Source organism: Equus quagga, chromosome 19, assembly GCF_021613505.1.
Source record: "Equus quagga isolate Etosha38 chromosome 19, UCLA_HA_Equagga_1.0, whole genome shotgun sequence".
Classification (NCBI taxonomy): Eukaryota; Metazoa; Chordata; class Mammalia; order Perissodactyla; family Equidae; genus Equus; species Equus quagga.
In genome coordinates, this window is record NC_060285.1 from 44,863,891 (window position 1) to 44,875,936 (window position 12,046).

At 36.8% G+C, this 12,046-nt stretch overlaps 1 protein-coding gene across 3 annotated transcripts in view; it reads right to left on the reverse strand.

The window, feature by feature from the left end:
• Positions 1–288: 288 nt before the first annotated feature.
• TRHDE (thyrotropin releasing hormone degrading enzyme) overlaps positions 289–12,046 on the reverse strand; it is a 358,131-nt gene continuing 346,373 nt past the window's right edge. For 2 of the 3 annotated variants that reach the window (XM_046646029.1, XM_046646028.1), the window contains 3 exons: positions 11,405–11,545; positions 8,773–8,854; positions 289–3,807 (listed from right to left, as the gene is read on the reverse strand). In XM_046646029.1, the coding sequence (XP_046501985.1) occupies positions 3,664–3,807; positions 8,773–8,854; positions 11,405–11,545 (367 nt within the window). In that variant the 3' untranslated portion in view covers positions 289–3,663. The remainder of the gene's footprint in view (positions 3,808–8,772; positions 8,855–11,404; positions 11,546–12,046) is intronic. The other variant, XM_046646030.1, reaches the window with a different exon arrangement.

Sequence of the window (12,046 nt, forward strand, 5' to 3'; positions counted from 1 at the left end):
CTTAAAAAACTTTCCTTAAAAAGTTAAGAGCAAGTAGATTTTAACTAAGTCCATGATTGTGAACTTCTTCAGGAATCTCTTTACTGAATCTAATCCAGTACTAGAGCTGCACAGAAACTTTGTTTTCATAACTTAGTCTGCGTAGATTTATAAACATTTTACTGAATGCTATTTTCACTGATTTAGATGACCACCATTTTATCTGTGTTCCAACCGTTTGTTACTAGAGATAGACTTTATCTGAAAAATGTGTGTGGAAAATAAAGCAAATTGCCAATATTTTAAGGTCATATTTAAACAATGTTCACCAAAAGATTAAAAAAGTAAACTACAACCAATGAACTATACTTTTTGTGCCAATATTTAACTACTTATGTTAACCAAACTGAGTGCTAATTAACATTCCATTCAGTTTGACATCATGCAAATTAGAAACACAGACTTTAAAAAATAATATAATTATTGTAGATATATTTAATCATGTATTTTGATGTTGCTCCTGGTATTTGAAACATCTCCAACCAATGCAATGGATGGACGCATTTCAAACGTGTCTTTCTGCTTTGATGTAGGAGGGCTGCATGGGAAGTCTTAGGTTGTTGTATCTGTCCCCAAATCAACAGCTGTGTTATGTCATAGGGTTCATGTTGCTCCTCTGAGCCTCAGTTTCCTCAACAGACTATCAGGGCTAATATAACTTATTATGTTTTTGAAAAGAGTCAAATAAAACAGCACTGTAAAAGTTCTTTGAAAATAAAATGCAAATTGTAAATATATGGTACAAATTTAATACCCTTGCAAGATATTACAGTTATAATATTTGTAAATTGCACTACCACAAGCATCTCAGTCCTGTGATCTATCATCCTAGAAATAATATAAACCAAAGTGAGCTTAAGCACCAGCTAAAATCCATATTACTGAAACTCAAGAATAAACCTAGCATTGTAGATGTTAGCCTTAGAAGTCGCACTTGTGTATTTAAAACAACTTCAGAGATTAAAAGAAAATTTTCAGGAAAAATGTGTAAAAATGGGGAAAACCTTTTATTTACAAATTACCTAGAGATATTTAATACTCAGTACGGTAAATAATTTAGTCCTTTCTAATGGAGACCAAGTTTTGCTGTTGCACGTATATCGGCACAGTAAAGTCTCAAGCCTGGATGCTGGACACTTTCAACAATTGGTTATTTCGTGCTTATATACGATTTGGAAAATAGACAAAGAAGAGATAAAAGATAAAACTCTATATATAAAATAGAATTTTATAACTACATTTTACAGAATATTCCAAGAGATATCATTGGTCATTTTATTATTTTGAAAATATTACTTATTTAAACAACTAAAAAACGTTAAAGCCTGAAATATCTTAAACATTGGAAAGGATAAATTACTGAAAAATATGTAGAACCGAAATTCCATATCAATGCCACTATACTGTTGAACAAGTACTATATGAGGTATTGAACATTGCACAGAATTATACACTTAGGATTTGACATTGTACCTAAACCAGTTGTTCAAGGCCACTAAAATACTGAAAGAGGATTAATATTATTAACAGTGAGGAGGAAAAAAGAACTATAAAAGCCTTCTAAATCAAATCTAGAAATGGTGATTTCGCTCAAAAAAATGTCACAACTCTTAAGAATTTTTAGTAATTCACGACACAAAACAAGACATCCACCTCTCATTTTTTCACCTTCTCTGTTACATGAATCCAGTGGTGATGCTTCAGACCCGCACAACAGTGTGATATTTCTTCCTATTCTGTCTCAGAACTTACCCCTTAAGGATTTCACATATGTGATTTGTACTAACTGAATTTCATCACTTCTGACAGGTGGGGTGACTTAGATTTTATCCTAAGCATTACTATGTCTTATTAAAACCACAGAGAGTATTTAAAATTCACCTGTTTTAACCAAATGAAGTGCTGAAAAATTAATTATGAGTAATAGATAGTAATTGCTAAAAAGATAAAATTCCATTTTAGGTCATACTTGTTTTGTGGATTAGGAAATTGCTTCTCTTTATTACAAACTTATAATAAACCTATGGCTCTGGTTTCTAAAATAGCCACTTTTTTCCCCCAGTGTTCAGCGACTACTAGAACTAGAATAGATTTCTTTCAATGATTTGCAAGAATATGTGGAGGAGAGGAAAACCTCAAGAAAATAGAACATGGTCCACAAACATTTGCCTTATGTACAGTAGTTGTTTGGGAATTTTATAATGGTAAACAAAATATATCATTTTTAGAGCATCTAAACAATGTTTGGAGAGCTGGCCTATTAGGTGAGAATACCATTTAAAAACACGTGTGTTATGTAACACACAGCCATGAAAAGGTCTGTTTGAAATTCCCAGGTAGAACAGAGTTGTCACTGTCAAAGGAAAAGCTTTGCTAAAGAAAAGTAATTCTTCATCTTAATGGCTGGCACAACTGGCATCGAAGGTTATTAAATGCTAATAGACCCACTTGAGGTATGGTTGCTCACTGGAGGATTAGAATTACATAGACTCAAAGACCAACACACGGAGAGAGTTTTTAACTCTCCAGACCACCCAATATGAGATGGAAAACAAGATGGAAAATAAATATTTTCTCAGCACTGATAATTATTAAGTATGCACAATTGTTTTATGCAATAAGAAGTCTGACCAAAATGATGACAGAATCTATACTTAGGAAGAGAGGCTGCCACTTAGGAGACTGAGAAGAGTGTTTATAAATAAATTTTGTTTGAATTCATTTTTATGTAGTAGAATAGACCATTGTTCAGGAAGTGGATGAAAAAATCCATCACAGTTGAGAAGTTTAGTCAGCAAATTGTCAGGAAAGATAGTGTTGAGATAAATTCTTTTAAGTCTTTTCGAAGCTCGCATAAGTTTATAAAAAGAAGCATATTTTCTTTGATCTGAAGAGATTCTTTGCACAGTGCAGTGTACAACATACAATATACATAGAGGGCTTCCCTAGGTACATATACATAGGCATACACTATCTATATGCCTTTAAACGTATACACAGCTTCCACTCAAAGAAAATGAGTTAGAACACAGTAATCATTGAAGACAGTCCAAGTGCTGAAACAAGTGACACTGATCACTTAAAGGGTTGTTTTACCTCTCACATTGCCCAGGACTAAGAGTATAATTGTCTTTTTTAGTTTTTCTTTCATTGCAACACTGATTGTCATAGATAATCTTTGTGCTTTTGCATAATGCCCATCCTGGATGTAACATATATTCACATACAACATTGGACACTTTAAATAAGCATGCCAGCACACAGGCAGGACCATACAACCATGCACAAAATACTCTGAGTATGTTTCTCCAAACCAACCGCGACATCAACATGCACCACTATCTTATTTGGTCCCGTACAGCGAAGAATGTACAGCTGAAGCAGTCATGGATAGTGTCACTTGCAAGAGTTTCTTTAGAAAAGAACACCCAGTAGAGAAACAAAACAGAATGAATGAAACGAACAAAAGAAAATCCCCCAAAACCAAAAATTAAAAACAAAAAATTCCTCCAACACGTTAACACTGAAAATCTGGCCATTTTTCATGTAGTACATTTGCCTCATTCCACATAAAGCAACTCTTTTCACAAAATTCTGAGTTGAATTGTGTATAAGACCCACAGATTAGTGTCTCAGGGCTTTTCCTAACCATTGGAAAAGCTCGTCTTGATAAAGCATCTTCCAGCGCACATTGGCTTCCACGGTTTCTACAGCTCTTGAGAAAGACGCAGCGGCTACTCCATCGTAGCTCTTCATGAAGGTCTTTAGCTGGAAATAGAGATTTTAAAATGGTAAATATGCATGTATTGAAATGAACTCATGTCCAACTTGTATAAAGCAGGATCTATTTGAAGCAATGTGCCACAGGCAGGCTAGAAGGGATGTTAACATGTGGAGCGAGCCTAGTGCTGAAGCGACTGTAACAGGTTGTGTCCACGTGGGGTGATGGAGTTCCTCCTGGAACCTAAAGGTAAAAGAGTGGACATTACAGTTTAAATAGCTCCAAATTCAGCTTCTTGCTTCACAAATAAATATTGAAACAGACGCATTTCTCTCCATAATATATTGATGGGATTGTGACAAAGACTAGTTCTAATTACAAAGCATATCCAATGCACAAAATAGCCTTAAAAACTGAATATAAGGATTTAAAGTTTACTTTTTGTCAGTAGAGAGAAAACTATTCTTCTTCTCCTGGTAAGCAGTATGTGGGCTTGACACTATCTTTGATGGTGAGGGATTACCGAAGCTATTGAGTGGTGGGGAAAAAAGTAATGATGCTATGAAAACCAGATGATTAATGAGACTGCAATCTCCTGAGTAACTAGATTTAGAAAGAATGAAGGAGGAATGTGGTTTCATTTAGCTAGAGAATTGCAGCACTGAATTAAAATAAGTTATATATTTTTAAACGTTTTCTCATAATTTTTATGGCTATAAGATTTTCTGTAGAGGGTTCACATACTCTGGGAATGCTCAAGGATTTTATTTCAAGATCAAATACTAGCAGTTTTTCTTTCTGTTTGATATATCTTAAGAAACTGGCAAACAACCAACAATTTCGACGGCAATAGACAAATGTGAAAAATCCACTTGCAGCACAGAAGCATTGTGTAGTGTGATGAGTGTGGGCGCCACGTGGAGGCTCTGCCAGGAAGGAAGTGCAGTGTGTCAAGGATGGTTCAGGGACAGGGAGAAATAGGGGGAGGGGACATTTAAAATGCAGTTAATTATACCTTTTGAATTAACCTGGAAATTGGTTCATGGGTAGCTTGGTTTGTTTGTGATGGCGTTACTCTGATTACACGATGCTGATGGGTTTTCTCAAAGTTTATCCTCTACTTTCCTACAAAGCCCTGTGCCCCGAAGCATTAGCCAAGGATAACCATATCTCGGAGCTATATCCTTTACAAGACTTCAAAATCACTATGCTTTCATAACAAACATGGGAAATATCCATTGTACAACATAGATTTATCAGACTGATTTGACATTTTGCCAAATTTACACAGATTAAGGAAAGAGGAAGAAGGGAAGGGATTGGAATTTACTGAGTATCTTCAATATTCTAGGTAGCGTGCCACACAAATATATCTGTAACATGTACATGTATGTGAAAAGGAAGTCTAAGGGAAGCACTTGAATCATATTTTTAAACTTTAGCTGATTAATACAATAATTCATTTGTATTCATATATTTATGTTCAGACTCATTCAGGCTCTATCTCTAAAGTAACAATACATTTTGATCTATGTTTTGAATTTTGTCTTTTATTACAAAAATATGACATTACAGTGGCATTATTTACATAATATATGTCAATCAGGAAAAGAATTACATCTATTCCTTTGTAAAATTTATTCTGCAGGATTATATATTTTCCTGAATATGCCAGATAGTGATAAATTACCCTTTGGCAACTTCGACTTCTGGGGAGCAGGCTCTTGACCTCTAGGTGAGCCAGCAAGCCAGCCTGAACTGGTAAAATAAAACTCTTTAGTCCTCCCTGAAGGCAAACTACAGCTTTGACACTAGGATAGTAGGTCAGATCATCCTGCAAGAGAACTGTCAATAGAAAACAGAACTGCTGGGTCTTCAGAGATTCGCTCCTTAAACCACTGTTGAAGTGCACTAGCTACTTCCCTCGCGAGCTCAGAGAGCCTGTGGTGACTCATATGCATCCTAGGACTCCTTCATCCATCAGAAGACATCTGGCCTGCTTTCCAGAGCTGGAACAAATTGAGCTTATGTCCTCTATCGTTCCACAGCTCTTTGGGCAAACTTGCGGTCAGAGCAGCCACGGGACTGGTCCTCGGGCATGACCACAGCCCTTTCCAGACCCCGCCCCTCTCACAGGGCATGGGGCAGACGGAAGGAGTTTGGCCTGCAATTTGCTTATTTCTGCAGCTCTTTGGTAGGTTTTCTGCTGCTATTAATTTGTATTATCGTGTTTCCCAAATATTTATGCCATCTTATGGTTTTATTTTAAAATGTTGCAAGTTTAGACATTTTTATAAAATAACATTTAGTAAAATGTCAGAGTTGTTTGTGCTCGCTGTTCTTCTTAACATAAAATTTCTAGACATGTTTGTTAATTTCTCTATTAAAAACATTTTAGCATTAAAAAAACTCTTATTTTAGGGTACCCTAGATTCTAAACGTCACAAAATAAACTATTTTTAGAGTAAATTGCAAAACCTAACATACTTCGAGTAACTATATAAATGAATAGAATTAGCTGTTGCCCTATTATGAGGTTTATATTTTCAACATTAAAACTGTAAATGGGATGTCTGTGATGCACAGGATCTATGTTCCTCTACGACTGTGCTATATATTATGCTCAAGAGGCAGGAAAACACGTGCAGATGAGGCTTGCTTAATAGACATTAGTATGGAAAAATGGCAAGGGCTTCTGAGGTTCCACGAGGTTGTTATGTCCATTAGTTTAAAATAAAGTAAACGCACTGTTTCATGGAGAAATATTGTTCAAATTGTTAGAGCCGTGTAATTAAAAGGAAATTGCCAGTTTCAGGTACCAGAATGCAGTTTTTGGGAAAGGACCATGGAACAATATAAGTTTCTCCAATGAATGCCCCTAAAACTGATGACGATCATGAAAATCTCAAACAAGTTTTCAGAATTCATAACGATGCTGATTCCCTTCTGATCTAGAGACTCTTGAAAATAAGAACATGCTATATCCAAAGGGAGCACAGTGGGCTGTCTGCTTACAAGGCTCATTGGTCATGGGAGAATAAGACTGGCATCTCCTCTGCCCCTTCCTATCTATGAAAGGGTGTCATCGGCAATATAAATTAAACCCCCATCCCGCACGACAGGAGTGGTCCCCCGTCCTATGGTGGTGATTGGATGATGAGAGGGGGTAAGAGCCTCCGCAGCGGCTGTCAGTCCAGGCAGTCAGGCAGGCAGCTCCGTCTGCAGGGCCTCAGCCTTCACGCCGGGGAGCCTGTGCTGAGAAGTCAGCTGCTCGTGGATAACGGGATAAACGGTACAATTTGGTTTCCGTTTTGAAATTGTACCTTTCCTTATAGGGATATCTTAGAATGTTTCAAATGGCAATTATATCAAGTGTAAAAAATTAAGTATATAAGTGAAATATGTAAAACAAAATGGTCAGTATATGATAAAATCAATTGAATGTCTCTTTAAAAGATGTTTTTCCATGGCCTCAGTTTTATTGAAGCAAGGAAAGTGTGAAAGATAGACAGAGTAAGAGGACAGACGAAGAGGCAGAGAAGATGGGAGAGAGGCAGGAGGAGAGGGCAAAGGGCAGAAGACAGGAGAGAAGGTGAGAGGGTGGGGAGCAGAAGGCGGGGCAGGGGAGGAGGGGAGAGCTCAACCCTTCTGTGCTCACTTCAGTGGCTGCAAAGATTGTGACTAAAGAGTCTTTCCCTTCCAGATTATTGAATGTAAAATCATGGAATTAAAAGTACTTTATTTAAATACAGAGAAAATTGGAAGCAATCATTAATTTAATTGCTCTTTTTGCTTCTCCTAGATATGAAAGTCCTTCCCATTTAACTCCTTTACTAAAAAATATGGTAAAACACGTACTGGGGCTTTCGAAACCAAAGCCTTCAGGGTTGGAAACACACATAACAGGAATAAAAATTGAACTTGAAATCATTACAATCAGAGACTTAGCTTAGCTTAGCTTACGGTGTGAAAGAATCCAAGTCGGTGCACGGGGGACGATCAGACGAAACTGGGCAGTACTAGGAGATATTAAGGGTGGTGCTGGGGTTGATGTTTCTGGGGGAACACTGCTCAAAGCAATTAGCTCTGGGTCACCGCAGCTGGCATTCTGCCAGTGAGAACTGAGGAGACCGTGATTCTCACTGCCAAATCTCAGCTATACAGTTTGTAATGGAGGAGAGCGGCTGCCGAAAAAGCAATGGATGCTTGAAGCCCAACTTGTTTTAATCAAGTCAAAGCAGTGTCTATATTTTGCTCCTTCCTCCTACCTACTGACCTCTTCCCATTTCACACCTCTCTCTATTAAAGATGTGAGCTAATGGTAAACAAACAAACAAAATTAGCTGCTTTAAATTTCCAGAAAAATAAATCAGAGAAATAAGGAAATGTTAGATGCTACACAACCTGGACACTACTCCTTAAAAAATTAAGTTTCTTTTCGCTAATTAAATTCATTTGTGGCTGTACCAAGCAGAATATTAAACAAACTGATAATCTCAACATGTGTGCCAGACACACCCTTTGTACACATATGCATTCATTCCATTTACCGGTGTGAAGCACATGGTCACACCCAGTTGCCCAGGCTTTGGACAGGCCTGGCGACAGGGCAGGAGGCCCCAACTCTGCACCTCACCCCTAGCCTGGGTCCTCCGTATGCAAATACTGAGTCCTGTGACAGCACAGTTTTGTTGTTTCAAAGATCCTGAAATGGGTTCACAGAACCAGCTGAGGGAGGAGCAGCTGACTGGATGAAGGATTTCTAGAGTGGATTTGGATCCCCCAGCTTGAGAATCATTACATTCAAATGTGTCTCACAGGCATTTAAAGTTTAATATGTTAGAAATACTTTTGCAAATAATTATTGAGTAAAGTCTTTAGCATTGATGTGTGTGTGTGTGTGTGTGTTATAGGAATGGGTATGAATCTGTTGAAAAGAAATGGTTGAAGTAAACGTATAATTTCACATGTTTATAGAAGAAAAGCATTAGAACTCATCTTAAAATATTTACCTCTTTGAGTTCACCTTCAGTATTAAGAAATTCTGTAACTCCACTGATAAGTTTGGAATTCATAAATAATGCTTCTCCATACCTCGAAAGACCAAAAAAGGACATTAATATAGGCAGAAATTTAAGAAATACTACTATACAGATTTTTTTAGAACCATTCTCATGGATTCCATTTGACCAGTATTGCCTTGACCAGTGTAGCCATTAGGATCTCTGAGCATTCAGGGTCATTTCTCTAGGGAATCAGGAAGGTGGAAGAGCTGTGGCTATGCGACACCAGCTGATGCCACCTGATTTGGCTCACAGCATGCTAGAGAAATCTAAGGTGTAGTAAATTTAAAAAAAAAAAAAAAAGGAGCCCTCTAAATTAGATTAAGAAATTAATAGTATATTTCCAACCCAAGGCCTGAGGACGAAAGATTTTAAACTTTCAGTTTTAAGGCAATCTAGCTCATTACAAGGAAAAATGATCCCAACAAAGAAACAGGGCTGCAAGACCCAACCAGGGCACTCTCAGTATGTCATACAGACACTTTGCTCCAGTCAGTCATCACTGATGTTGGCATTCTCCTTTTTCAAGCTTAGAAACTGAGCCAAATTTCTCAAAAATGCTCCCCAAAATATTAAATACTAGAATTTTTTTCACATGGGTATTAAAATAAAATATCACCTTGTTCTCTGGGTATCATAATCCTTGTACCACAGCATAATTGCTTGACTCACGACCCAGGCAAGGGACAGCTGGTGCCGGTGAGTTGGAAGGCTTTCTCACTTTATCCGTGTCTGTACTGTGCTAAGGACACCTAGCACAAGCCTTGGTACTCTTAGAACTGAGGAAAGTACACAGACAATGAGATTCTGAGTTTGGGGAAGCAAAGGTCCAGTTGCGGCCACAAGAGGCTTTCTAGTGCTGCCCTGGCTTGTGCAGCCTTCAGTAATTCAGCTCTGGAGTTCCAGTTTTCTTGACTGTAAAATAAGGGGGCTCAACTGGATGGCCATCATAGTTTGCTGTAATTCTGACACTGAACTATTTCATGGGAAAAATATCTGAATAAAATAAAATAAATAGGCATTTGATAATAATGTAAGCAATCATTAGTAATCAGTATGTGGTTACAGAAATGGCCTACTGTCCAGGAATGAAAATAATCCTTTTTCTAAGAGTGTTTTGCTTAAACTTTGCTTACAGTCTTGTGAAGATGAATAAGGCACAATCTTTTCCCTGAAGGTATCATATTATCTGGTATTGTAAACAAATAATTTCCTTTTATTACAGCTAAATGTGGTGATAATAAAATTAAACACAGTGTTCAGAGAAGGTCTCTTTAGCTGTGGGGTCTTGGAAAGGTGTCGCAGGGATGATGGCATATAAATTGAGTATGGAGTAGTTCCGAACATCAAGGAAGACCGTGATTTTAGGCAGAGATCAACACAAGCAAACGCAAAAAGGTGTGAAGCAAAATGGTGTGTGCAGAGAACTGCAGGCATTTGGTACTAAGAGTGTATACACTGTGAGGCTGCCAGCAGCAAATAAGAGGCCAAGGGGTTGGTCAGAGCACTCATTAGGGAGTTTGGATTTTCAGTGTGGCACAGAAAATAGAAGGTCTTCCAGCACAGAAATGTCACTTTCGCTTTTCAGAAAGATTCTTGGGACAAAGGGAAGAGGCCAGTGTGTGTGTGTAATGTGCATGAGAGCAAAGTAAGTCCTATTCTCCTGATTGTTCCAATTTCTGAGCTGAAAATACAAAAAAGCCAATGCGTCTTCTAGGAATATCAGTGTTTTCTGACAATGAAATACCCGTAGATAGAATTGTGTTTTAATATGGCACATCCACTCAAATTGAACTTCTTGTATGAGAGCAGCTAATAAAGGTGTACTTTAAAAAATAAAGTGTATACACCAATTTGTAAGAGACAGAATAGTAGGTCTGCTCACTGTCTGGGGACATTTAAGTTTAAGAACCTGCAGAATTTATATGCTTTATAATAAATTCAATTTTAAAATACTATAGAGATTATCAGAGTAGTAAATTAACATTTATTATAATATATTTAAATACATAATAAAATATTTTCTAAAATTGAGGATGAAGAATTCTGACCATGAAGCAAGATGTCTCAGGAATGAATTCTGCTCCAACTAGAATTCTGCAATGATTCAAATATTCCTTCTCTATATCATGGTTTTATTTCAGGTGTTTTATGATATTTATATTTAAAGGAAAGTTAAAACAATTTTATAGAAGTAAAGTGTTCTTATTATAATACCATTATATCTGATTTATGTCATTTTCTTCCTTAACACATTCAGGATACAGGAGTTTCATGATACTATTTCTTGAACCTCGGAAAGCTTGATAGTTTCCGGGTAAGAGGCCCTGTTCAACTTCTTCACTCCCCACATTTCCATACATAACTATGGTCATCAATCTTCAACAAATGAATAATGTTAGAGAATTGTTAAAGTAATTCTGAGTTTCACAGGAGTGGCAACACCCATCTTGGCTGACTGTTTCCAAATCTCATTCTGTTATCTGTACCTTGGTTTTAACACAAAAAGTTGGGTCTTTCTCTCTCATATGCCACATTTAATTTACTCATTCAGGTGTGAATGATTGAACTCTTTTTCTACCTGGTATTTAATATCTTCCATTTATCTCTGAAAAACTTCCAGGCCAGGTCTCGGCCATGAGGATTTCGAGCCACGTGGATGATCACGTCAATTGCGTCTTGGTCGAGCACCACCTCGGAATTCAGCGAGAGATTCAGAAGCCTTTAAGGATGGAATTGTGGGGAAACCTTTATTCAAATAACTTAAACATTTCTATAAAATTACATGATTTAGTTTATCATATCCTTCAAAGAGTAGTCCAGAGTAAACTTTACTATGCAAATTTATCAATAGAATGATTTTCTGTTTTTAAAAGGAGGGAGCTCAAAGTCATAGTATTTTAATTAACACATTAATTAAATTCTGAAAAATCTTGTGGGTGGAGAAATCACAATTCTGGTTTGATGACGCAAGCTTACTTTTAAAATTCTTTATAGTGAACACTTCCTTTTATAATGAATGCTGTCTTACACATATATTTATGAAAAAATAAATAAGATATTTAGAAACAAAGGTGCTATATCTTTCAACTCAACTAGTTTTAGTCATGTTAACATGGCAATCTCCCTTAGGTCTAGGAAGATATATTTTAGAATAACTAGCATATACTCAAGAAAATAAAAGTAAGTTCAGAAGAGTTTGATTAACAGAAAACACTTTCAT